General features: G+C 56.7%; 1 protein-coding gene across 7 annotated transcripts; it reads right to left on the reverse strand.

The window, feature by feature from the left end:
- Positions 1–1,052: 1,052 nt before the first annotated feature.
- On the reverse strand, positions 1,053–26,549 carry L1CAM (L1 cell adhesion molecule). Of its 7 annotated transcripts, none has more exons than XM_037056930.1 (29): positions 26,432–26,549; positions 16,136–16,288; positions 13,239–13,253; positions 12,227–12,332; positions 11,559–11,761; positions 10,599–10,721; positions 10,319–10,489; positions 9,968–10,079; positions 9,661–9,845; positions 9,346–9,477; positions 9,074–9,217; positions 8,428–8,539; positions 8,146–8,312; positions 7,890–8,046; positions 7,547–7,671; positions 7,290–7,400; positions 6,861–7,058; positions 6,316–6,386; positions 5,925–6,147; positions 5,242–5,357; positions 4,817–5,018; positions 4,599–4,721; positions 4,308–4,481; positions 4,093–4,209; positions 3,803–3,958; positions 3,214–3,348; positions 2,833–2,905; positions 2,717–2,728; positions 1,053–2,325 (listed from the first exon to the last, which is right to left on the reverse strand). In XM_037056930.1, exons 2-29 carry the CDS (start codon positions 16,206–16,208, stop codon positions 2,094–2,096), a joined length of 3,768 nt encoding a protein of 1,255 aa, XP_036912825.1. In that variant the 5' UTR covers positions 16,209–16,288; positions 26,432–26,549; the 3' UTR covers positions 1,053–2,093. The 7 variants fall into 7 exon arrangements, with proteins under 7 accessions (XP_036912825.1, XP_036912823.1, XP_036912824.1 ...); XM_037056928.1 differs by having other exon boundaries at positions 4,090–4,209; XM_037056929.1 differs by having other exon boundaries at positions 4,090–4,209; positions 16,136–16,303.
- Between the last annotated feature and the right edge of the window lie 319 nt (positions 26,550–26,868).

Genomic DNA, 26,868 nt, shown 5'->3' on the forward strand with positions numbered 1-26,868 from the left:
GTGCCCAGGTAGAGGGGCTGACCTCAATGGACTGCAGCTCACCCACAGGGGCCAGGCCAGGGGAGGGCAGAGGTTTTGGGGCAAAGCTTCGGGGACAGATTTGACAGTGGGGAAAGAAATTCTCTTCTGATTCTTTCTACTCACTCAGTTAATAATGAGACGAAGGCCTGCAAAGGCCAGGGGTAAGGAAAAGCTCCATGTCCCTCATCTGGGACAGCCAAGGAACATACTGACTCAGGAGTTTCCAAGGCAGGCCGAGTGCCCAGGAGTCCACTTGAGGTTTATGTGTTGGCCATTCAAAGTGCATACTGGTTTCAAGGGCTGGGCACCGAGGGAGGCCTACTCCATCTGGACGCTGAAGCCAGGAGCCAGATGGGCACTCAAAGGTTGGTTATGTCACTTTAAGCCCTGGCTGGCGTAGCTCAGTGGATTGAGCGTGGGCCTGCGAACCAGGCCATTGTGATTCAATTCCCGGTCAGGGCACATGCCTGGGTTGCAGGCCGGTTCCTTGCAGGCTAACTCCCAGCAGGGGACGCACAAAAGGCAACCATACATTGATGTTTCTCTCCCTCTCTCCTTCCCCTCTCAAGATAAATAAATAAATAAAATCTTTAAAAAAAAAAAAAAAGGTTGGTTATGTCACTTTAGACAAAGATGCTCCTGGGCCCAGGCCATACTCTGCCCCAGCATCTGCCTCACTGTGGGACGAGGAATCCAATGGTGGGGATAGCCCAGAGCTGCCTTGGAGGCCAGCAGGTACAAGAGGAGCCAGCAGCAGACCCTGGAAGGAGAGGGAGAGGTTGGCCTACCACAAGCAATGAGGGAGCTGGCAGGGAAGTCGTGCTCGGTAAAATGACAACGGTTCCTCTTTGTTTCCAGGTTTTTATTTGCCTGTTATAATTCTGATATTTATGTACATATATATATATTTTTGTTTTTTGTAAAGGGCTCATCAACAGACCAAGCAAAGGCAGACAGGAAGACAGAGGCTGCTGGCCAGAGCACAGCAGAGCTGGGAGAACCCATCTTTCCTTTTGTTTTGTTTTGTTTTGTGTCTGTTTTTATTTTTCCTGGGATGGGATCATCAAAGCTAATTGCTATAAAACCTAGAAACCACCTAGAGACTCAGACATCTGCCTACACACTAGTGGCATATGGGGAAAGGGCAAAGGTAGGAACTTCCAAAGTCACGGTGTATTTACATTCCCAGGGTGGGCAGAGGGGAAGGCTGAGGAAAGAAACTGTTCAGACTGGGGGGTGGCGGGGCTGCTAAGGGGTCCTAGAGTGTGGTAGCAGGTGGGAGAGGCAGGCACCAGGGGCAGTGGGAAAGAGGTGTGCCCACCTCACAGCCTGGCAGTGATGGAGGCCACTTGGATGTTATCTGATGGGTAGTGAAGGCAGCGTGTGTATGGAGCTCCTGAAAGCCAGCCACAGGGTGGGGTGGGCAGTGGGAGGGTGATACTGGCAAGTGGGGACTCTGGGACCTCCACATGGCCTCCTCTGCACCCATGGCCAGCTTACTCAATGCCCATCCCGGTTGGAGCAGAGATGGCAAAGGAAAGAGAGCAGATGGTGGGGACCCAAACTGTATCCTCAGTCCCAGCCAGGCCGGCCAAGAAGTGGCCAGGGAGGAAGGTGCCAATCCTGGTCCTGAAGAGATCCCACCAGGCAGCATCTGGGAGACCCCTCTGGGGCCATCTCCACTTCCCCTCCTCAACCACCACAGCCTCCATCTGTCCAAAGGCTGGCAAGGCAGCACCTGAAGGCTCCTGATGTGTGAGTGATCAGCCAGCCCCCGAGCTGGAGCAAAGCAGTGTGTGCCCAACAAGGGGTGCGGCTGGGTTTTGGCAATAAAGTGGGGCGCGGGTAGTCATAAGGGGATTAGGCAGTGAGCTCCTCTCTTCTGCTCCCAACTCGAGCCTCCCACTGGCCCAGGGCCAGAAGGTGGGGTAAGGCCTGTTGGAGACAGGAAGGGGCCTCAGTCTCAAGGTCAGGGGCCCAGAACAGTCATCGGGCTGGCTGTGGGGGTCTTGGCCTCTGACTCCACTGTGGCCCGCCCGGCCCTGGGCTGCACCTTGCCTGGCTGGACCCCACTACTCCAAGGTCCCTGCGGGGTTGATGGGGGAGGCAGCCCCTGAGCTGTCGTTGCCTCCTGCTGCCTCCTTCTCCTTCTTGCCGCTGTACTGGCCAATGAAGGAGCCGTCCTCATTGAACTGGACATCCACGCTGCCCCCATAGTCAGCCAGGCTGTCGTCACTGCCCAGGGGTTTGATGTCTCCATTGAGGGATGGCTGGCTGCTGCCAAAGGCCTTCTCCTCATTGTCGCTGCAGGGGCAGAGGATGAGAGGGAATGGGAGGCTGCCCAGTGGAGCCCAGCAAGCGCTGACAGGCGCCAGCCTCGTGGAGGAAGCCTGGGGTGCTCATGGGCCCTGGCTGCTTGCCTGTAAGTGAGCCAGACTGGAGCACCTATCCAGTTGTTAGCCCTTACAGATCTCAGAGAGGGGTAGTCGGGAAGGTGACAGGCAGGCCTAGAAGCTGGGTGTCAGTGTGCACAGGAGGTGGAAGTGTTGGCTCTCAAACAAGAGCTGCCAGGTCAGAAGGCTAGGGGAGCACAGAGTTTGGCGAGTGGGGGCCAGTGGCACTCCCAAGCACACAGTGTCCACAGGAGGGTCCCTGCCATAGAGGTCTGAGTATCTTCCCACCACCCCTGCCTTACCTCTCCAGGGACCTGATGTCACCCAGCAGCACAGGGAAGAGAGAAAGACAGGGTCAGATATAAAAGCAAGGCTGGTGCTGGGCAGTTGGCTGGCAATGCTTCTACCCCCAGCTTACCTGTACTCTCCGAAGGTCTCATCCTTCATTGGCCGGGCCTCAGAGTCCACCTGGGTGTCCTCCTTATCCTTCACTGAAGACACACAGAGAAGAGCCGGCTTCTTCTCTGCCCCCAGCCTGTCTCTGGACACTGGGCCCCACCCCCCAGCAGGGGTCATAGGTGAGGCTCTCCCTCTGAGCTCTGAGTGCCCCCAGCACTGTCTCGGCAGCTCTCAGAAGCCAGGAAGCTTTCAAGGGGGGAGCACTCACCCCACACAGGCCTGGCTGCCATTTTCTCCAGTCCCCTGCCTGCCCCCAACATGCTCATGCCATCCTGCTTGAGGCTCAGGGACCAGGGAGGACTCGTGGAAGGGATACAGGGTGGCCTAGGGTCAGGGTTACCTGAGTACTTGCCACCCTTGCTGCGCTTGATAAAGCAGAGAATGAGTAAGATGAGGAGCAAGAGAATGATGGCGCTGACGAAGCCAATGAACCAGCCCTCGGTGGCAAAGCCAGGGGGAGGGAGTCTCACTCGGCCTGGTGGGGAGAAGCCCAGTTCCAGGTGAGCCCCTGGGCACCGCAGACCCTCAGTCCAAGCCCGTGCCCAAGGCTCATGGCCTTGTGGGCAGGCCTCACTTTTGCCACAACCCCTCTGCCCCCAAGGAATGGGCAGTGGCAGGGGCAGGCCTGGCTCACAGACATCAGAAGGCCTGGTGGGGGGTGGTAACCTAGGGCTGAGGTGTGCGTGCAGTTGACACATGAGGGGGACTCCCTAAAGAACAGGGGGCAGGAAGGAAGACCTTCTGATAAAATGATTGCCTTAGAAACAGTTAAAATAGAAGGATACTAAAATGGGCCATCTCAGGGGCCTGGACTTCTCTATCACGGGCCAAGGGGCACCCAGATTCTGGGAGGAGAGAGGAGTCATAGCGCGTGGCCTGGGGCAGTGGTGGCTGGGCCAGGGACAGAAGGAAGCTTGCTGGGGCCTCACCAGTGCCATTGGTCTTCACAGCCATTTGGTGCAGGAACATCATCTCCTTGAACAGGCGGATCTCATAGTAAGTATCAGGCTGCAAGTCCCACTGCGTGTAGGTCTTCTGGATGTAGTTGACATTCTGTGGCAGGAGATAAGGGAGCGTCTTCTCATCTGCAGGGACGAGAGGTCCGAGAGGACCATGGGGATGAATGGAAGTGCTAGGCAGCACCCTGGCTCCACACCACCCCTAGTTGCTGTGGACCTAGAGCACTGTTCCCCCAAGAGGCCCCATTTGTGCTCACCGCCCTGGGCTCTGAATGAGATCTGGAACGTGAAGTTGCACTGGCCCTCCTTGGGGACCCAGGAGATCACACTGTAATTCTCACCGGCTGTGGCTGAGATGTTGCCAAAATCTGGGGTCCCTGGGGAGTGACAGGAAGGTATGGGACCTCGAGGCGGCTCAAGGTTCACCCTCTTGGGCCTGGCTGCCTGGTGGGCCTCCTCAGCCCTTCCACCTTACCAGATAAGGCCATGGTGCCTCCTTCCTGCACAAAGGCTTCACCAGGGCCCTCCTTCGTGGTGGCCTGCAGCAGGAAGCGGTACCGCACGTGGGGGCTCAGGTTGGTCAGGTTGTGCGTCCGTAGCTCAGGGTCCGAAAGGTTGAAGGACAACTGCTCCTTCCCCCCATCATCCACTGCAAGGACAGGTAACGGGAGAGTCAGCTTTGACAGACATCTGTACCCCCATCCCTGCTCCCCTCCATCTCTTGGTCAGGCTGGGCTGGGGCTCCGGGCCCCGCAACATAACATACATGGATGGTAGGACAGCACATAGCCAGTGAGCACGCCGTTGGGGCTCTCTGGAGGTTCCCAGCACAGCAGCAGGCTGGTGTTGGACTGGCACTCCAAGTGCAGTGCCTTAGGGTGGTCAGGCACTGCAGGGCAGAGAAACGAGCAGCAGGTCCTCACCCAGGCTCACTCTGAGACAGGGAGGAGGGGCTGGGACAAGGGTGCAGAGTGCAAAGCTCACCTCCCTCTGGGGTACTAAAAGTTGTCTGGCTGGCAGGCCCCAGTCCCCGGCTGTTAAAAGCCTGCACCTCCAGACGGTAGGAGCTATAGGGCCGCAGGCCACCCAGGGTGGTGCTGGTGGTGTCAGCGGGCACCAGCACGTGGCCTTTGTGGACCTGATTCTTGCTGTGTTTCTGCTGACTCTCCTCCCAACAGTATGTCACCTGCAGGTGGACAGGAGACCCCATAGAGGCAGAAGACATCCAGCAGGGATTCCCCAGTACATGCTACCGGCTACTCTCGAAGGAAACCTTTTCCTTACAACCCGAGGACCTCCAGAAGAGCAGCTGACAGGTGGCAGAGGCCCATCTCAAATCTTTTCTCACTCTTGCTGGCCTCACACCTCACCCTGGGGATCACCCCAGCTTCCACACTTTGGACCCTTACATTGTACCCGCGGAGGTGGCCCTTGACTTGGGCTGGATCCACAGGCCACCACTTGACCAGCACGGTGCTCGAGTTGAGGATTTTGATGTCTTCCAGCTGAGGTCTTGCCTGGGGATCTGGAAACAGCCAGTTATGTGGATGAGGGCCTGTGGCATCCTGAGGCCAGCCCAGAGCCCTCCCTCGAAGGGAAGATGGATTTGGATGCTCTGTGGGGGACAGGCAGTTAGAGGGGCAGCATATTTGTATGGCCTCAGGGTCTCTCCCTGCAGGCTGTTTATTAGTTGCAAAGGCAGAAAACAGTAGTTACAGGGAGGAATAACTACAGAACATATTGATCAGGTGGTCAAAATGAACATCTGGTAATGTCCCAGATTCAAGGGCAGGAAAGCAGTGGAACAACTAGGCCCGATGTGGGATCCTGGACTGGACCCTGGACTGGGGTGGGGGTGGGGGGCAGGGGGCGGGAAGACAGCACTGATTGATACAATTGGAGTATCAGCTATCAACTAGAGAAACATACTGATGGTAACTTTCTGGACTCCCATAATGGCACTTCGGTTATGTAAGAGTAAGACAATATTCTTATTCCGAAGAAATGTACTATTGAGAGGTAGGGACTAGGTGTGCACCGGGAGGCGAGTGGGCTGGGAAGGCACACGCAGGGTCCCACACCCACTACTCACAGTCTTCCCCGGAGTAGCCAATGGTGACCTGGGGCTCAGGGCCTTTGCCCTGGCTGTTGATGGCCTGGACCTTGATCTCATAGGGCACAAAGGTAGAGGTGTTGGACACCACCAAGAAGGGATCGCTCACGATCTGTTCTTGCCAAGCTCCTCGCACCCTCTGAGGGCGCCACTGGACACGGTACTGAACCTGGGGGGCGTTCCAGTCCATCCACCCGAGTGGCTGCAGGGGGCGAGCAGAAGAGGAGGGGGTCAGCCAAGAGCAGCCCCGTCCCGTGACCCAGCCTCACATCCCCAGTCATCCTCTGGTGTTTAGCATAGCCAGGGGGAGCAGCAAACAGGTGGGTCCCGGCCTGATGTCCAGGGGTAAGCTCAGCCGAGGCCCCCTCACCTTCCAAGTGATAACCATATTGTTGGTCTCGTTCCCTTCCCCTTTCACATCCACGGGGTTCTTCTCAGGGGCTGGAAAGTAATGTGTTGTTAGCACATCAATGCCATGGGCTCCTGCTGAGGGCCCTACACACCCTTCCCTGCTGTTGTGAAGATAATCAAGAGACTGGGTGAAGGGCCCTGGAGAAAAGGCAGGCAGCCATGGCAGACAAACCAGTTGCTGGCTGAGTTGGCTCTGTGGCCTTGCCTGGTGAGCTGCAGGGACAGACTGAGGGTTGAGGCACCGAAGCAAAGGCAGGTGGGCCTCGCTTGCTGGCACTCATGGACAACATAGGTGTAGGCACTGGCCAACAGGACCGAGTCTGAGGCCCAAGGATGGAATGGCCCATTCTGGCCCTGGAAAGCCAATAGCCCCGAAGGAACCCTGCCCCTCAGCTCCCTCTGGAAACCTGAAAGCAGAGGCACCTCAGACACAGTCACCTCTGCCAGCCCTCCTCATAGAGCCTAGGGACGCTGGCATCTGAGGCCCCCTCCCAGGTGGCTCACCTGCCTCAGGTGTGACCACAGTCTCAGAGGCCGGGCTGGGTTCCCCAGAGCCATATTTGTTGATGGCAGTAACTCTAAAGGTGTAGTGGATATAAGGTGACAGCTTGAGGGTGGTGGAGGTCTGGTTTCCGGGCACCTTGCCCAGACTGTACCATTTCTTAGGAGCCATCTCCTTGTCTTCAAATTCAATGTCATACTCTGCCAAAAGAAGCAAACAGGCAAGAGTTATCAGCGTATGGCATGGGAGAGGGGTAATGAGGGTACAAGTCTGGCTCTCCTGGAGGGAGTGGCCAAGGCAACTGGTATCTTGGACTTGCATGAGGAACCGAGAGCCCCAGTGAGGTGGCAATCACCAAGCCAGGGCTCTGAGGGAGGGCTAGGTAGGGGTAGCAGTGGGGGAGGCAGTGGCATCATGCTCAGGCCTCTTACTCTCAATGGGGGCGTTGTGGTCATCAGCAGGTCTCCACGACAGGTGAACCTGGCTCTGCTTCAGCAGGTGACGATCGGACAACTCTAGCTGAGGCACGGGCCCAGGGCTTCCTGAGGGCCACAGAGAGTGGGTTCTCTGGCCCATGCTCAAGCCAGAAGACCCAACCCCCAGCTCAAAAGGGCCCCGTAATGTGAATCTAGGCCCCTGTGCTCAAAGGCTTGTGCCCCCCATGCCTCCAGGCCACCCTAGAACTCACCCACCACCAGGAGTTCTGCCCTGCTTTCCACCACATCCAGCTTTGTGCTGGCCACACAGCTGTAATTGCCCTGGTCGCCATAGTCCAGGCTGTTGATGACCAGTTGCCCATCATCTATGACGTACCTGGCAGGAAGGGGGGGAAGGGATGCTTGTCCTTATGTTCCCAGTGGACCCACCACTTTCTGCCATCTGTGCTCTGCTCCTTCCCTTCCTTCTCCTGCCAGAACCTTCTCCCTCAAAGCAGGGGTGCTCCCCCCACAGATAAGACCAAGAGGTCAGGACATTCTGCTTTTCCCATACTACCCCCTTCCACTGAGCCCTGGTTGAGGCTGGGCCCGCACTTGTCACTGTCCCCAAGCTCCTGGAGTCTGTGACCATCTCTGCGCCAGGTGATGTTGTGCTGCAAGGAGGTATCAAAGGAGGCCTGGCAGGTGAATGTCACTCTTGAGCCTTTCTTCTCGATGGTGCTCCGCGGTCCCTGTGTGATCTGAGTGGCATCTGAGGGCAATGATGGGAAGGGAGGGTCACTCTGGTGTCCTCCAGAGACCCTGACCATCCTTCCTAGAAGTGCTCATCACAGGGGGGTGGCCACCTAACCTTTGACCTGCAAGTTCGCCACAATGGTAACATTGTTTTGGTCATTTGCAGCCTGACAGAAGTAGTATCCTGTGTCATTGGCCTGGAGGTCTCGAATGCCCAGGGTCCCATTGGTGTAGGGGAAGAAGCGTTCATCCTGTAGCACGGTCCTTCCTTCCTTGTCCAGCCTAGCACAAACAGGGTGGGCCTGACACAGACCCCACTGATGTGTCCCCCTGCCCTCCCTGGCTTCCTAGGCCAGAAGATGGGTTAGACCACCCCTGCTGGGGTAAGGGCACTTACCACTGGACGCTGGGCACAGGGGCTCCGAAGGCCTTGCAAAGAAGGTAGGCAGTGCTGCCCTCAACGGCCAAATAAGTCTCGTTGTCTGGGGTCAGGATCTTGGCCGGCAGCTCTGGAGGAGGAGGAGTCACGGGGAACAGCACAGGGGGGCAGATTCAGGGCTGGGCAGGGAAGCCCTGTCCATCTCGCTTCCCTGTGCCCAGGCTGAGCCTCTCTCTGCCTCAGATGTGCCTCCCTATCCCAGCCACCCGAGTTTTACCAATTATTTGAGGCCTCACTGACAGTCTAGCCCTTGCTGAAAACCTTCCTGGTCCAGCCCCAATCTTCCCCGAGGCTCCTGGAGAGGAGCCACCATGGTGGGCCTTGGGTACATCCTGGTCAGGGTGACAGAGAATGGACCAGACTTCTCTCTGAGGCTGTTTCTTCATCTGCCCTTCCTCCACACCCCCTACCCTGCTGTTGGGAGGATAAGCAAGAGGTGAGCGATGGGGTAAAGGGCCCTGGAGAGAAGAAAGGCAGCTGTGGTAGACAAACTAGTTGCTAGCTGAGTTGGCCCCATGGCCATAATTTGGTGAGCTGCAGGGACAGACTGGGGGTTATGAGGCACAGAAGGAAAGGCAGACAGGCCTCGCTTGTTGGCACTCACGGACGACATAGATGTAGGCATTGGCCAACAGGACCCCGTGCCGGTTTCGGGCCTCACACTGGGTCACCATCGTGTCACTGGGCTGCACGTTGCTCAGGATCAGGGCTCCACGCTGGATCCGGTACTTCTGGTCCTTGGACAGCTCTGTGCATGCAGCAGGCGGGCCGGAGGGCCAGAGCAGAGCAGTAAGCCACACTGAGGCCCTCCCCCACCCTCCTCTTCCTCTCCCATTCCCCAGGGCTCCCCACATTCCCTGCCCGAGGCCCTCTCACCCTCCACAGGGATCCCGTTGATTCTCCAGGTGACCTCTGGTTGGGGCCTGCCCTGCACTTGGCAGTCCAGGCGGGCAGTCTCCCCTGGTCCATACAAATGGCTCTGGGGCTTGTGCAGCCAGTATGGGGCAGCTTCGAGGAAGAGAACATTCACCCTGAGCCTGCTGCAGCCTGCAGTCAGCTCTTCTCATGGCCCAGATCCCCCGCCTCCCCACCCTTCCCTGTGAGGGTAGGCATTGAAGACTGTGGTCCCCAGAGGTCATTTTTGGGAGCCTTGCAATGGGGCAGGGGTCAAGCCCAGCATAGGCGCCATACCCTCCACGGTGACATAGTAAGAATGCCGGTCACTGCCCAGCGAGTTTTCAGCCAGGCAACGGTACTCGCCGTCATCCTCCTCGCCCACGTCCAGCAGGTGCAGAGTCTTGTTGTGGTTCTGATAGGTGACTCGGTTGGCTGGCATGGGGCCACTGGGGCGCAACCACTTGATGGTGGGTGTGGGGCTGCCCAGGGCCATGGTGCAAGGAGGCCAAAGAGGAGAGTGGACGAGATAGAGGGCAGGGCTGTTGAGTCCCACCCCTCAACAGAGACCCTGCCCCACCCTACCCAGGGCTCCTAGACTCACAAGCCCTCAGCAATGCACTCCAGAACCAATGGCTGTCCCTGCAAGGCCACCAGGTGGCTGCTGGCATTAGTGGGGAAGAGAAGGCGTGGCTTCCTGTCGATCATGCTGTTGGCTGTGAGGAATAAGGGAGTGGGTGACTCTGGACACTTCAATGAGCCCCTGGGGTCTCAGTTTTCTCCTCTGCTAAAGGGAGGACCCCATCTCTGCTCTTGCCACCTGGGAAGGTGTCTGGGCAGGGTTGAGGTGGGGGCCAAACTGTTCTCGAAGAAGCCGAGGTCCTCTTATCTAGGCAATGGGCCAGGCCTGAAGGTGAGAGAGGAGTGGGGGTGGGTCAGAGCCTTTGGGACTCACTGGCTTTGACACGAAGGTCAATAGGTTCCTTTTGAATGATTGTCCGAGTGCCAGGGAAGTGAGCATGGCAGATGTAGTCCGAGTGGTTGTCCGAGGTGAGCACGTTTGCAAAGTAGAGGTTGCCATTCTGGCCCATTGTCACCCGCTCATCCTGTTTGATGTGCAAGATCTCTGTGGGGGCAGGGGGCAAAGAAGCAGAGGTTAGGACCCTCCCCCCAGTCCAGGAAGACATGCCCACTGGCACCCCCGCTCCAGGTAGCAGCCCCCGGTGGGCACCCACTGCTGTTCATCCAGTAGATCCGGAGCGGCTCTGCACTGGGTGGAGGGTGGCAAGGCAGAATCACTGACTCTCCTTCCTCTACCTCGACAGGTTTTACTGTCTCCTTTGGCCACTTGGGAGCACCTAGAAGAGACAGAGAGGCCAGCAGGATGGGTCCCAACTCCCCTCCTGGTCAAGACAGGCTAAAGCAGGGGAAAAGTAGAGGAATAACTGGGAGTGTGAGAGGGCCAGCCGTGAGGAAGGTCACATGAAGGGAGGCAGAGACTTCCGGTCCTTTCTGGGCTCTGGGTTGAGACTGGCACTTCATGCAAGAGAGGATGGACAGGCCAGATGGCTGTAAAGGGTTAACCCTCCACAATTCTCAGCTCCCACCCCCAGGACAGGACAAGGATGGGTGGGGGGATGCTGAGGTGCAGCAGTGGGGGAGGGGAGCTGTGGAGGGATGCGGGAATCACAGACCCTTCCATCATCCTGACACAGAAACCATGGCAACAGTTCCCAAGGTAACCGGAGGGGCAGAGAGAGGAGAGGAGTGAGCTTGGGAGGCAGAAAGCTCAGGGAGGATGTAATGCAGAGGGAAAACCCCAGGGAAAGGGTGACACAGATAAAGGCAGAGCCAAAGGGGCCAGGTTGGAGGTGGGGAGAAGGAGCAGGAGGGAAAGAGGAGGGGAAGCAGAGGGAAGGAGGCAGAGTGAGTGCAGGGGGAAGTGGAGAGAGATGACCGAAGGGTGGTGGAGAAGGAAATGGGACCACAGAGATGGAAAGGGGACAGAAGCCCAAGCCCAGGCAAAGACACAGACAGAGACAGGGCAGGCAAGGGGGAGGGACAATGCAGGCAGAGACTCAACCCTCCACCCACTCTGTCAGCCAACAAGCCTGAGCCCACAAGGTCCCTGAGACCTCATCAGGGACCCTCTCATGTGCCTCAGGCCTTTCTCCCATCCCTTTGATGCCTCGCACCCTCAGCCATAAGCTGGATCTCGTGGGACATGGCAGTGCCCAGCTTATTGCTGGCAAAGCAGCGATAGGTGCCCTGGAATCTCTGGGCAAAGTTGCTGTTGTTGCCAGTGATGATGAAGGAGCCAGAGTGGGATGCCTGGTGCACGGTCACACCCAGTTCCTCCTTGGGTTTGAAGTGGATGCCATCCCGAGTCCAGCGGAACCTGTGGGCAGAAAAGGACTCAGAGGACTGAGGCCTTAGAACCTGGGTCAGGAGCTGAAATAGGCCAGAGGCAAGGGCAATAGCAGCCAGGGGCCCCTGGGATAGGCCAGGGCAAGGACAAAGGGTGATGAAGGAGATCTTCGGCTTCTGGGCTCAGAAGTTGGGAGGAACCCTGGCTGGTGTGGCTCAGTGGATTGAGCACTGGCCTGCAAACCAAAGGGTCATTGGTTCAATTCCCAGTCAGAGCACATGCCTAGGTTGTGGGCCAGGTCCCCATTCAGGGGCATGCAAGAAGCAACCACATATTGATGTTTCCCTTCCTCTCTTTCTCCCTCCCTTCCCCTCTCTCTAAAGATAAATAAACAAAATATTAAAAGAAAAAGAAGTTGGGAGACTTGGGAGGCATGAGGATTTGAGGTTGAGGTCAATGGTGAACAATAGGGCTTAGAGGATGAAGGTCACTCACTGAACTTCAGGTTTGCCACTGGCCTCACACTTCAAGCTGATGTCATCTGTGGGGAAGACAACCAAGCGCCGTGGAGACTGTTCTGTGATGACAGGTGGCTCCATCACTGGGGACAGGATGGGGAAACTGGTGGTGAGGATGACACAGCACCCTCAACCCCCATGCCATCATGAGAGAGGCAGGGTCTGGATCAGTCCCAATAGGCTCCAGGGCCATGGGGATGGAGGAAGAGGTTGAATAAGCTAGAGAGACTGACAAACTTCACCACAGGCATGTGGGACATGAAGAGACAGAAAGGGATACAGAACAAATGTACAAAGAGACAGAACTGAGAAAAGAACAACCAAAGTTATAAAGAAAGATGCCTAAAGGAGAGACATGAAGCCAGAGAGGCAAAACGTGTGGAAGGGGGAAAAAGAGATAACAAAAAAACAAGGACATACAGCCCTGGCTGGTGCAGCTCAGTGGACTGAGCACTGGACTGAGAACCAAAGGGTCACCAGTTTGATTCCCAGTCAGGGCACATGCCTGGCTTGCAGGCTAGGTCCCCAGTGGGACCCATGTGAGAGGCAACCACACATTGATGTTTCTCTCCCTCTCTTTCTCCTTCCCTCCCCCTCTCTCTAAAAAATAAATGGATAAAATCTTTAAAAAATTTTAAAAAACCCACCAAGAACATAGAAACCAAGGACAAACCCCTCAGAGGGAAAGGAGAGAGGAGATACAGGGAGAGATCAGAGCACCAGAAAGAAATGACAAAAGTGAGTGAAAAATCCAGGCCAGGGCAATCACAGAATAAAGCCCTCACAGGTGAGAGGGAGGGAGCAGGAGAGGCTGAGCTGGGCCTCCAGCTTGAGACGAGGACCCAGGAGCCAGAAAACACAGCAACCAGCACCTCACATGGCACACAGGGAGGGGAAGGGCGGGGACTTGCTGGTACCCCTTCCTTCCCTCCCTCTCTGACCTTCCAGAACACACTTCCACTCTCCCCCCAACTTACTGCCCAACTTACCGTGGTATCCTTCATCTGAGAAATCCGGGCAGCAAGGAAGGAAGCAGAGAGAAATGCTGACACACAGCCCCAGCAGGGGCCTGATGGCAAGGGAAAAAGTAAGCATGTGCAGACCCCCTGGGGAAGGGGGGTTTGGAAGAGGAAGCTGTGGTGGTATAACAGGGCCGAGGAGGCACAGGCCAGGCTGGAGCTGTGGCAGGTCAGGACCCAGGACAGGACAGAGACCAGATCACTGGTTCAGGGGTAGGGCCATGCCCAAGGGGAGCCAGACCCCAGAGGGCAAGGGGAGAGAAAATCGGTGCCTTAACAAGGAGTCCACTTTGGACACACACTTGCATCTCCCCGGCAAGGCCTGCAGAACTGACCCCCACCCCACCCAGGATGCCTGGGAAGGCTGGGAGGCAGACAGCCCACAGCCATTGCACCCTCCCCTGCTCCAGCCCACTTCCCTCCTAATCCAATTAGTAAAGCTCAGTGTTTTCAATTACCCAGGCCCAGCCTTCAGAACCCAGCTGCCCCCTCCCTGTGAAACCCTCCCAAAGGCCCTGCTGTATCTGAGTTTCAATTGCCCACAGGGCTGACACAGCCTTCGTTTTCTCCCCTTCCTTCCTCCCAGTCTGCCACCAATCTCCCTGGGGCTGAGACCAGAGCCACTACTCAGCTGCAGGATTCAGCCCAGCACTGGCCAGGGTGGCTGTGTGGAGGGAGTGGGGAGAGGGAGGGGAGGAAGAGCAGGGAAGGGAGCAGTTGGCTGCTTCTGAAAGCTTTGTGTCTGCAGAAGACCTCAGTGTAAGAGTCCCCAGGAGAGAGGAGGAGGCTCCCTGGGGACACTACAGAGAGAGCCCTGAGCTGGGGAGGGGCCAGTGCAGGCAGCTCAAGAGCAAGAGACCAGGACAGGGACTACAGGGTAGGGAAAAATTCACTGGGTGGAGAAAGCAGGAAGAGACAAAGGGGCCTGGAATGGCTGGGCCTGAGTGAGCCTGAGGTGGAGGCCATATTGTATCGGGGTTAATACCAAGTGCCAGCCAGTGACCAGAGCAGCCTTGGAACTGCCATGGTCTTTGGCCTACTTCTCTTTCCTCACTCCTTTCTCCAAAATTTCCCTGCCTCTCCATTTAAGACACAGCCACCAGACGGCCTAACCTGTGTGGTGACAGGGTGGGCCGATGCCCAGGGTAAGACTTGAAAAGCAACTGAGAGGAGATGGAGACGATAGTGGGATGAGTACATGTGTGTGAATGTGCAAAAGTGTGAGACTGGGCACATGTGTGCATGCCCCAGGGTGTACTGCAGTATGCTTGTCCATGTCCACCAATGTATTTGTACAGGGGTGTATCTTGCCAGAGTACATCCAAAGGCTGTGTATGTGCATGTTTGCACTCAGTTTACATGCTGTATACCTGCCTCTGTGTCTGTGTGGATGACTGTTCCTTTGTGTATACACCCCGCACTTTTGTGTGTGTGCATGTGTATGCATGTCTGTGTGCCTCCTGTGGGCCCCCTCCAGGTGTCTGCCCCTTCTGTATCTCTGTGCCTGGCTGGATATAGGTGGCTTGTCTGTGTCTATGCACACATGCACTCATGTCCATCTGTAGGTGGGAGATTCTGCATAGACATGACTGCATGGACCTCTATGTGTGTGTCTACAGGGTGCTCTAACCTTTGTTCTGTCAGGCTCTTGCCACCTCCTCTAAACCCTCACTGCCGCCCAAGGCCATGTGTCCTCTAAGCCCACCTCCTTCAGTCCCTGTCCCATTCCTCACTCCTGGCCCCCAGCTAATCTCTCAGGGACACTGACCTCCAGGTCCAGGCTCCGAGATAAAGGTGATAAGGTGGGAGAGGGAAGGGATTAGAGCTATGGAGGGAGCGGGCTCAAGACATACAAATGTTACTCTGTGAAATGCCCCTCACTGAAGCCTAACAGCCGCGGTTGCATCTCCTGTTCACACTCAGCAGAAAAGACCATCCCAGTAAAACACCCCCAACACAAAAAAAGGTACTCACATGTTGCCCCACTCACGTGCACACAAGACCCACTACAATCAAAAGTTAACAGTCAAAAATACCTACAAACCTTCGCAAACCTGACCAGTAAGTAACAGTTCTGCTGACTGACAAGCTAATTCTTATAGGAAATCAAAATCACACTCAGGAATCACACTCGGGACCCACACTTAGTCAGTCAAAGCCACGCACATCCACACATACAAATATACAGTCTGTCTAATTTACAAGCATACACAAATATTTATGGTCGGTGACAAACCTTTAGCTACAGTCTCAAACACCCCCACACCTACCTGTGATGCCCCACAAATGTAATGCTCCAGCAGCCCCACCCTCTGGCCCACCAAATAACCACACATCAAATCGTTAGGATCCAGAAGCTTGCTGGGCTTTTGCAAGGTGTCTTTTCCTATCTCAGTTCACAGGGCTACAGGGACCCAAGATGAGATTATCCGTCAGATGAGATCCACACTTCAATCAAGCCTTTGCACAAGCTCATTGAGGACTGGGGACAGCCCCATTCTCCTGACCGCCACACCCCTGGGGGAGGGGTTTGTGGAGGGGTGGGACAGACCAAGAGAGAGCACAGAGGTGGCCCAAGGAGGCGAGTCCAACGCCGGACCTGCTGTCCGTGGTGCTGAAAAACCCCAGTCCGTCTGCCCTTCTGTCCCCTGTCCATGGTGCTGACACACCCCGCGCCTTCCCTCCTGTGCTCTCTTAGAGGTACCCAATGTCCTGCGTACCTCCTGCCCACTCCACCTCCTGCCCACTCCGTGCCCAAGAAAGAAGGGGTGAGGGTCCAGAACCAAGAGAAGGTGAGGAGTTAGAAGATAAAGAGGAGCCAAGAGTGGCAGGGAAGGGAGGCGCCAAGGTTCCCTCCAGCTACTCACATTCCTTGGGGATCTGGATGAGCAGGCAAGGGCTGCACAGGAGAGGCCACAAGTACCACAGCGCCACGGCCATCTTCCCGGCGGCGCCGGCTTGGCACAGCCGGCCCGACTCGGCTCAGGCTCCGGTCCAGAGGGAAAGGGGCTGGTAGGCAGCTTGGGGTGGGGACACTGGGAGAGGGGAGGAGGGAAGGGAAAGACGAGGGAGAGAAGAGAACGGACTTGTTAGTGACCAACATCTGGGCGAACCTGGGCTCCTGGCCCCGCCCCCAGCCCCGCCTGCCCTTGGCTGTTTCCCCATCCTTCCCTTTCCCCCACCTTCTGAAAGACTAATCACTGGCTGGGCCTCCTAGTTGCTTTCCATTCCTTTCCTACTCTCTATCTTTGCCTTCCCCATCAACTGCCTCTCCAGCACCAACCTGTTGCCCCAATCAGCTCCCCTGGGCATGCCACAAGCCACTCTGTGCATGTTGTTCCCCTGTGTAACTCCCAATGTGCCAGCAAGCAGGTGCCTGAGGGCATGAGTGTGGGTGTGGATCTGCATATGGATCTGACATCTATGTGGCTGTGTGTGCATGCAGGAGCACATTTGTATGTGCCTTCTCAGGGAGGGGGCTGCACTCAAGAATGTGTGTATCTTCTTATGTGTCTGTATCTGTGCAGAATGTATCCTCACGTCGGCTATTTCTGTGTGCATACACAAGTGTGGGAGAGGAACTCTCTTCATGGTCTCATTGCTAATGGGTTTCAGAGCCTACTGATCCTTGAATGTTGTCCAGGCCCAAAAAGGTGGCAGGGGTGAAGGTCTTGGGAAATAGAGACAGGAAAGGAAGAAAGGGGGCTTAACCTGGCTGGTGTAGCTCAGTGGATTGAGCGCAGGCCTTCGAACCACACGATCGCGGTTCGATTCCCAGTCAGGGCACATGCCTGGGTTGCAGGCCAGTTCCCAGCAGGGGACTCATGAGAGGCAACCATACATTGATATTTCTCTCCTTCTCTCCTTCCCCTCTAAAAATAAGTAAATAAAATCTTTTTTAAAAGATTTTTTTTTTAAAAAGAAAGGGGGCTTGAGGAGGATGCATTTCACAGAATAGGTTGAGGAAAATGAAGAAACAAGGGGGAAGAAAGCCTGCCCTCAGGAAGAGACAGGAGGAAGGGAGGGAAAGAGGGAAGCACCTCTCTGCTATCCCTCAGATCCCCAGGGGGCAACAGAAGCAACTGTGGTCTCCTCACTTCCAGATGCTCCAAACCAGGCTCAGGGAAAGTTCTGGGACAGTGTTTCTGATTCCTTTCCAGTGTCTGGTAGGCTCAGCTCCTGAAGAGGAAACGGACTCCCAAGAAGACAGACCACTTTGACATCCAACAGGAAAAGATGTGAGTCTACGGCCATACCACCCTGAACGCGCCCGATCTCGTCTGATCTCGGAAGCTAAGTAGGGTCTGGCCTGGTTAGTACTTGGATAGGAGGAAAAGATGTGAGAAAGGCAAGTGGTGAAAGTGCAAGAGGGGTGACAGCAGGATGCTGGGCGGCTGAGAACCTGGAGGCTGGAGCCTGCATGTGGGTGCCCTCACCAAGTCCATTCGGGGCATCCTCCTTGTGCCAGCCAGGACCTTATCAAGGGGGGCGGGGGGACCAAGCTTCATCCAGAATGCCAGAGAGGTAGGTGGGGAGGCCTGAAATGCTATGCTAAGACATTTAGATTCTGTCAGGAGTCAACCAGGAGCCACAAGTTGGTTTCGTGTAAGGTGACCCACAATAAGTGGCAAATGCAAATTTACTGGGGAATGGGTAGGGAAAGTAGATGGTGGTGATTAGCAGTCAGCTTGGAGCTCTCATACTCCCCCACCCAGTGCTGCAGGGGGAGGTGGAGAAGTACTAGAGTGCATCAATATGGATGGGCTGAAGGCCAAGGGAATGACTTGGAGGAGAGGAAGTGGCAAACACAAGGCCAATGCCTAACTTGCAGGAGCTGAGCTGGGGCCCAGAAGGGAGGGGCAACAGCAGACCTGTTCTACCCCCACCTTCCCCCACAAAGCCAGTGCAAGCAGGGTGGGCCTCAGGCAGCCTTGGCCTCAACTTCAAGGCCTGTAAGAAGCAGTAGGAGACTCAGATCAGAGGGCAAGCGATCAAACAGCAGCCTTGGGAGCTCTGAGTGCTCTGGTCTTAGGAGGAGGAGGGGAGGGAAAAGAGAAAAGGCTCTCAAAGAAGGACCTTTCTGTACTCAAAGAGGCCCAAGTCCTCCATTTGCTGGAATAACATTCCCTGTCGTGCCAGCTCCTCCATTTGTCCTCCAAATCCAGGCTTCCAAATGGGGTGTGGCATGTATACCCTGGGGGTATACACAGGGGAAATGTGATACTGCCAACTTCCTGGTTCCCACTCTACCCCATCCCAGTGCCTCACAGTCTCACATCCAACCTCTTTTGCTCTCCTGGTATTTGCAAACCAGCTCGCCACCTTCCCGGGCACTCAGGGACAGGCAGAAGTCAGGTTGAGAGGCTCCCTGACAGCTGGGAGGGGGCTCTGCCTCCTCTCCTCCCACTGCTTCTGGGTCTCTGATCTCTCACCGTTCCTCTGGCAATTACAGAGCAAGCAGCTCAGGTTGTCAGCTCAGCAGGCCCCCTACCCCCATCAGCACCTCCAGGGGCAAGGGAGGGGGGAGTATTCCACAAGCTGGTGTACAGATGGAGCCAAGGCCATGTCTGCGAAGGTGGGGCAGACTGGGGAAGACGGAAGGGTGACAGACAGGGCGAGAAAGAGACAGGAGGGAGCTAGAGAGGCTGAGAAATGGGGCTGGGGGAGGGAATGGAAGACAAAGACAGATGCTGGACCACCACAGTAATCAAGATGAAAAAATCCAGAGCAGAGACTCAGGCAGCAAAGAAATGAAGAGAAGAGGGGAAAGTACAAGGGTGGGAGACAATTGCAGAAAGCACTGATGAGGAGTGGCCGAGGAAGAAGAGTGAGGGGTATATCTGTGTGGGGAGGGGCGGGGGGGTGAGTGCACACAGGCCTAGTGATGCCTTCTTCGTGTCCTGATCCCTGGGGCACATGCCAGGCAAGGGGTAGGGAAGGAGAAGAGATGGACCTGAGTCAGAGGAGGGGGACTTCTTGGGCTTGTAGGTCAGGCTGGACTAACAGGCAGGGTGGAGTGGAGAAGCTGTGAGCCAGCACCAGAGAGACAAACAAAGCCCATGACAACAACAATGACAGAGACAGAGCAGCAGGTCCCTGGCTACTTGTGGCATTGAAGCGGGGTGTTTTAGTAAGACAAGATGAATGGGCCACTGCTGGCTGGCCCTCAGGGAGCAGGTGGAGGCCCCCCCCTCACCTATAGAGGAAGGGAGAAGCACCCAGAGGACCAAGGTAGATTCTTCCAAGATTGCCGCTAAGAAAGAGTGAGCAGCTGCCTGGCTGGCAGGGGGATGCCCACGAGTCCACAGGCACAATAGTGAGTGTCTGTGCGCACTCCTGCATGTGCACCCACTGCATAAACCTACCACTGTACTCGGGGAGGGCACGACAAAGGCAGGCTGCTCCTCAGTGGGTCCAACTGGGAACTCATCCTCCCCTGGGGCCTCACACACCACTCACAGGATGGCAAAGAGAAAGGGTGTGGCAGGCACTGAGGCAGATGAGGTCAGCGAGGTCAGGCCCACTGAAGCCTGCAGGGAGGAGCTCAGTGGGACCCCACAAGGGCCCCATCCTTGGCCACACCCTGCACTCCTTTCCTTTGGCCTCTATCCACTGCCAGGGGGAAACTTGGAAGAACAGAGAGTCAGGCTGAGACTGGGGTGGTTTGCTTTCTTCCCTGCACACACACACACACACACACACACACACACACACACACAAACACACCCCTTTAAGGGCGCCCTGCATGTGCTCACTGCACACATGCCCACCAGCTCTCACACCTTGCCTTGAGTTCTCTCTGCCCCTCTCATCTGATGAAAATGCAACTGCTAAAGGGATAAGTAACAAAAAGGTCCTCCAGCCCAGTGTCTGTTGGGACTGGCAGTGCCCTGTGACCTGGCAGGCCTGAGTGGGGCAGGGCTGAGGGCTCAGCACCCCAGGTGTGTGATGGTCAGAGCGTGGGTGCCAGGTCTGCATACTTCTAGGCCTGGGGGTCATGTGTGGTGACACCCATGCCTGGGATGCCTCCTCAGCAGGACTGGTAGGAGCCTTGGAGCCTGTCGGTGCGTATATGAGGCTTTGGGTGTCACCTACATCCCATGCACTGTGTTCCTTTAAGACTCCTTCTCTCCCTCCCCGCCAGGCTGTGGCTGGCGGGTTTCCATGGAGATGGAGCCCAGCTCCCTCCACTGGCAGAGATGGGGGAAGCCTAGAGGAAAGCCTGCTGCAGCCTAATGGGTTATTTAGATAATACATAAAGGAGGCTGATGGGTGGGAGCCCCCAGAGGTACTTGGGGGCCCAGAAGTCTTAAAGGACTATTGTGTTATCTGTGGCCCCTGCCTCTCCCCTCCTCAACCCAAGGTACGCCCTCAAGCCCCTATAAGGCTGAGGTCTCCAAGGCAACGACAGCTTACCTGTAAAGGACCATTCTCCTTATAGGATGAGGAAGGGGTGGGACAGAGGTTAACCCTTTGTAGGAGAGCAAAGAGAACAGCCTACACTGGGGAAGGTAGGGGGAATCTCACCATGGGTGGCAAGGACAGTTTTCCTTTATATCCTGTCCCCACCCCCGTGTCAGTCGGCTGCCCCATTTTATTGAATAAACTCATGGGTAGCACTTACTACATGCCAGGGCCTCATACACAGGGACACTTTTACACACATCACCCACTTAATCCTTAAAACTGCCCCAAAGAAGGATGTGCTACCATTATCCCCATTTTACGGATGAGGAAACTGAGGTTCAGGGAACAGAGCACTGTGTCCAAGGTCACGGAGCTGGCTGTGATGCTCACCAGGGGTGGGGTTCTAGATGGGGCAGAGGCTCCCTCTGGGGATCAACTTATCTCTCAGGGACTCAGTTTCCTAACGTGTGTTTCCAAGGGCCAGGAGCTTGGACGAGAATGGCCTCCAAGAAGCCTTGCACCCTAGGGAATGGCCTCTTTGCTAGAAAGAGAGCAAGCAAATGCGGGACGCAAGGAGGGAAATCTTGGGATGAGGACATGGGAAGTAAGATGTGACCCCCAGCCCAGAGCAAAAACCACTGCATCCCTCGGCCTGGGGTTTTAAGTGACCGCCCATCCAAGGAGACTGCCCATTCAAGGACTCTCCAAGAGAAGGCACATTTCTTTCCCTCTTCAGCTCAGGGTCAGCCTGGATTTCTTGGGCCCCTCCCATTATCCAAAATGTTGGGTCACTCTGACCCCTTTCTTGAAACCAAAGGCCCTAAGGTCCCCTCACAAAGAGGCTTCAACTACCTGGAAGGTCCCTCTCTCCAGTCAGGGCTTAGGGACTGTATTGACTACCTGTGCAGAAAGGGAAACTGAGGCCCAGTGGAGTAGGGGCCAAGACTCCAGCCTCCCAGGCCCTTAGAATGTCAATAGTACAGCCTAGTTTCCTGTATACAGCTGGGGACACTGATGCCCACAGTAAAAGCTGCACCCAAGTCCCCTCTAAGCTCTACTTCTGGCTCTGGAAAGTGGACTCTGAATGAGACCGGAAACCCCTGACCTGGGAAATGAACTTGGCACTAAAGGGGATTTCAGACACCAGGCCAGAAGGGCAATGTACATCCTGTTCCTATGGGCTGGCAGGGCCTGCCTCTGGTACTCGAGGGCAGCGAAGGCTACAGAGCAGGCGGGAGATGCAGGGAAGGTGCTAAGCAAAGTGAAGAGGCAAGAGGGCGTCCAGCAGGGAGCAAGAGGCACCAACCCCATGCCTCAAAGTTTACCGTTCAGATCCACCAGTCCTGAGATGCCTGGCTCCATGGGGGGAGGGGGCGGGTGCCTAGAAACGGCTCAGACACTGCCAGGCCCCTCCAGTCCCCTCAGAGCTCCCCACTCCCAAAGGGTTAAAGGCCAGAGGGGCACAGGAAGACTGGGGGTGGACAATGGAGCCTCTGTCATCCCAGGCATTCCTAAGGCATGAACACAGGCAGCCAGGGGAGGGACCAGAGGGCAACCCTCAACGGGAAGCCCCACATTGTGCAGCTAGGCATGCCAGCCTCTGTAGCCACCGCCATCAGACCCACCCCTTCCTCGCACAGACCCAGTGGGGGCATCTGAGGGGACTCATGTGGGCATAGAAGGATCTGTGTGCGCATGCTCTCTCCCCCAACACACAAGAATGCACACATGCAACCAGACATATGATCCCCGCACATGCAAATAGGAATACACACACACTCACACGCCTAAAGCCACCTCCCATACTAACCTCCAGCCCTGCTGTCTTCCCCCAGTTTGTCTGGCTCTGAATGTTTTAGATCGGAGAGCTGAGGTGAGGAGGCTTCTTGGGCTTCATACCCTCCCTTCAAGCCCCACCACCAGGCTGACATCAAGACAGACAGCTCAGAAGGCCCCCATGGCCAAGTGCACAAAGCCCAGGATGCTGTTGCCCTCCTGTTCCACCCAATCCAAGGCCAACACAGCTGTCCTTACTGGGTTTAGTGCCAAGGATTGGCATGAGTGTCAGGACAGTGGCCGAGTGCTCCCTTCGTAGTTTCACAACCTGGGGAGAACAAGGAGGACCCAGGCAAGCTCCTGGGGTCTTGGGTAAGGGCACTGGACAAAGAAAAGCTTCTGGAAAGACCAGCAGTCCAGACCCTCCCCCTGCAGAGGAATTCCCCACCCTCCAGGCTCCTCCCTCCCTTCAACCTTTAGGAAACCACAAAGATCCTGTTGATAATCTGGGAAGAAGGCAGGCTGGCTCTGCTAACCTTCCACACACCCTCAGTCCTCTTGCTGGGGGCCACCAGGTGCCCCTTGTCCACCCTCCAGGTCAGATAAGGCCCCCACTGGAGATCTGAGCCCAACCCAAAGTCATGGAGCCCAGTGGATGTGTGCTGGGCTTAGAGATGGGAGCAGGAGCCAAGTTTAACAGAGCAGGGCAAGGGAGAAGTGGTAAGGCAGAAGCTGGGATAGGAGCAGACAGAAGGTAGGCAAAAGGGGAAGTTGAGTGCCACCCCAGGGCACCTACAGGGAGGGGTGGGGCAGGCAGAGGCAAGTGGAAGGAGTGGTGCACCCTCAACAGTGCAACTCCAACTGGGCAGCGAGGGGAATGGTGATGGCCTGGGGAGCACATGGAGAAGCTCTTCCTGACAGGAAGAGCAGGAGGGTGGAGAAGCAGAAGGTGGTTGTCCAAAATTGGCACAGGACCCCACCCAGGGACCGAAACCCAACCTCCCCAATCAGGGCAGGAGGAGGCAGGGCAAATGCTGCAGCCAGCTTGGGAACCCTAGAGGGGGGATTCAGACCTCCTGCCTCCCCCATTGTCTGAATCACTGGGTGGGGAAGGGCCCTGGGGACCCAGAGGGGTGCTGGTGGAGCAGGGCAGTTGGCTGGGATGCCGATCTCTGCACAGGACTCCCACTTCTACTCCATTCTTCCCCAGAGCATGCCCCTCCTAGGCCCAGGGCACTCACGCCCCTTCTCACCCCAGAGCTGTTTCCACCTTTAGCCCAAGAAGGACATCAGGAGAAGCTTCCATCATTCCTTCGCTTTAGGCCTCCTGCAAGCTGCCCCTCTCTGCGAGACCACATGGCCCTCACTGCCCAGAAGAGGGAGGTTGGGCTAGGCTTCCTCACTGCTTCTTTCCAGCTGCAGCCATCTAAAGCGGCACCAGGGACTGTTTGCCTTGAAAGGGACCTCAGAGATTAATGAGTCCGTGCCCTCATGTGCTAGCCAAGAAGGTTCAGGCTCAAAGCCAGGGAAGAGACTAAGGACCTAGAGCAGGGGTGTCAAACTCATTTCCACTGGGGGCCACATCACCCTCACAGCTGCCTTCAAAGGGCCGAATGTAATTTCAGGACTGTATATGTGTAACTACTCCTTAACAGTTAAGCGAGAGCTCGCCACTGTCACCGGATAGAAACAAGGTGCTGGGCCAGATAAAACAAGGTGGAGGGGCCCTCGGGCCTTGTGTTTGCCACCTGTGGTCTAGAGTTACTGGGCTGGGGAACGGCGGTTATGGCACAGAGGCTGCCTCTTCCACCCTCCCAGGCTGGTCTTGCCGAAGCACATGCCACGGGAGGCACCCACTTCAGTGGCAGAAAGAGGCTGATGGGGCTGCAGCCTGGGTGCTGCTGGGCTGTCCTGGGTGCTGCTGTCCACTGGAGTAGGCCTCGAACAAGGCCCTTCTTCACTCCCTACGTCTGTTTTCCCTTCAGAATAGTCACACACAAAAAATGAAGATTAATGTGTGTCCTTCACTGAGGATGAAGACAGTGTCAGTCTGGTTCATTCCTGGCTTTTCCGTAGGCTTCCAGGAGCTAATCCCAGCAGGCACTTGGCAGGAGGCAGCTGCCCAGTGAATGACTGCCCATCCCATGGGCCACAGAGTTCTGGGGCTCATTACTGCACAGGAAGGGAGTCCCTGCCACCTCAGTCTGCTGTGTGCCCACTTTCTGCCCACTTGGTCCTATGCAGGGGTCTGGGCACTAGGGGAGGAGCCTCTCATGACCAGGTGGTAGCAAAACAAGGAGACCGAGACTGGGGTGTGCTCAGCGGGTTCTTCGCTTTCTGATCAGGTCACCAGCAATTCTTAATTTCTTTTGTTCTCTTCTGTATATTTCAAGTGTACCACAATAAGATGTACCACCTTTGGGATCACACACACACAGACATTGAGTATAGAAAGAAACTAGGATGCAGCATAGTAAAGTGGCCAGGAGCTGGGAGTTGCAGGGTCCCAGCCCTGACCTGAGTTCCCCATGTGGTCACAAAAAAACCAAGGGCCCCAAAGGCTCAGGAACCCATGGGTGCACATGCTGGTGCTGTATGGGCGCTGCGCCAGGTGAGAGGCCAGGCCCGGCTGAGTCCCATTGTCTACAGTAAAGAGCCGACCAGAGGTGAGAGGCCCCAGGCAGGCCCCTGCCCCAGCCACCCAACAGGGGACAAGAAAGATGCGGCTCAGAGGCAGTTCATGGAGAGAAAGGCTGATGGGAATATTACTGTCAAGGCCACGTGAGTCAGCAGAGATGGCACTGGGCTGCCCAGAAGCTCCTGCCTTCTGGGTGGAGTTAACTGGAAGCAGGGCACCTACTTGGGGGGGGTGCAAAAACCCCACTCCTTGGTGGGGGCAGATGGCTCTAGGGCTGCCTCCCCAAGACAGGCAGTGATGGGCGGGGCTCCAAATATCCTGTAGGGGGCAGCAGGTTGTTGTAGGTACTCTGCAACCTCTGCCAACCAAGAGACTCCCCAAATCTGCCCTGGGTAGGGAGAAATAGCCCATAACCAAACAGAGGTAGGAAGACTTGGCAAAGGGCAAAAGACCTTCAGTGGGCGGGGGTAGGGCCTAAGCTGAGCATCCTGCTTTCCAGAATCCCCGGCCCTGAGCCAATAATGCCCTCCCTCCCACCCCTCTACCTGATGGACCCACATTCTACAACCATGTGCACAGGCGCACACCGGTGGGCGCCCAGGCTGGTCTCACTCGAGGCACCCTGCAGAAACTGAGCCTGCAGAAACTGAGGCTCCAGGCGCACCGTGCGCCTCTAGAAAGGAGACCTCAGTCCTGGAGCAGTCTTGAAGGGGAGCCCTGGGGAGTCCAGGATGGGGTTTGGAAAGAAGAATGAGAAGAACAAAGCCCCCCCCCCCCACACCTTGGGGCGGAGGGCCAGGCATCGCCCAGCCTGATTCTCTCCCCTCCCCCCCACTGCCGGGGGCAGCCTAGCCCAACCTCCCTTCTTACTACGCTGGCTGGCCGAATTTCAGTGGAACTGGGACCTGGACTGGGGAAGAGGGGCAGCCACGCCCAGGGCCACACCCCACGACAGCCGATAGGGAGTCATCAGGCCCCATCGTGATCCCTTTCTCACACACCAGTAGGGACGTGCCAACTTCAGCTCCCACCTGCCAGCACAGACCTTGCCTGACTGCCCCACCCCCGCCCGCAGAGTGTTCCTCCCCAGATCCGCATTTTGGGCGCCACCCAGGTACCCCTCACCTGTCCGGCTCCGATCCTGCCCTCCTTCCCCCGCGCCTGCTCTAGTCCGCAGGGCTAAGCCGGGTGCCACCAGGGTGGGGCTCTGGCCGCACCGCCCGTGACCGCGGGCCACGGGGAGCGGAGCTCCCTGTTCTCACCACTCTGGGTAGGGCTGGGACCGGTGACTGGGGGCATCGCAGCCGCTGCCGGGTGGAGAGAGAAGGCCTGCCCGCCTTACCTGCGCTACGGCCGCCAATGGAGCTACCCGCCTAGCCTCCGAGCACGCCAGCCTCGGACCCGCAGCCCGAGTGCATCTGCGATGCTGAAGCTGCTGTTGCGGCCGATGCGCCGGGGCGGGGGCGGGGGCGGGGCGGGACCGGCGTGCGTGCAGGGGAGGGGGAGGGGAGCGCAGAGGAGGCAGGGGAGGGGGGAGTGAGATCACCTCCCCCATCGCCTGCTCCGCCCCACCGCGCCCTAGTCCCTAGTCCCCGCGAGGCCAGGCTGCGGAGCTCTGCGCGGGCTAAGAACCCTTGATGACCTCCTCCGGGAGCTTGGTGCGACCCACTCCCACAATCCCAGAGTGTCTCGGACGCCTGCACCGCAATGGAGGCTCCGGGCAAGCATCGCGGGGTGGGGTTGCTCCCAGAGTACGGGCCTGGGCCTTGGAGAGAGGAG

This window comes from Sturnira hondurensis, unplaced genomic scaffold, assembly GCF_014824575.4.
Source record: "Sturnira hondurensis isolate 20B ecotype Veracruz unplaced genomic scaffold, ASM1482457v3 Scaffold0009229, whole genome shotgun sequence".
NCBI classification, from domain to species: Eukaryota; Metazoa; Chordata; class Mammalia; order Chiroptera; family Phyllostomidae; genus Sturnira; species Sturnira hondurensis.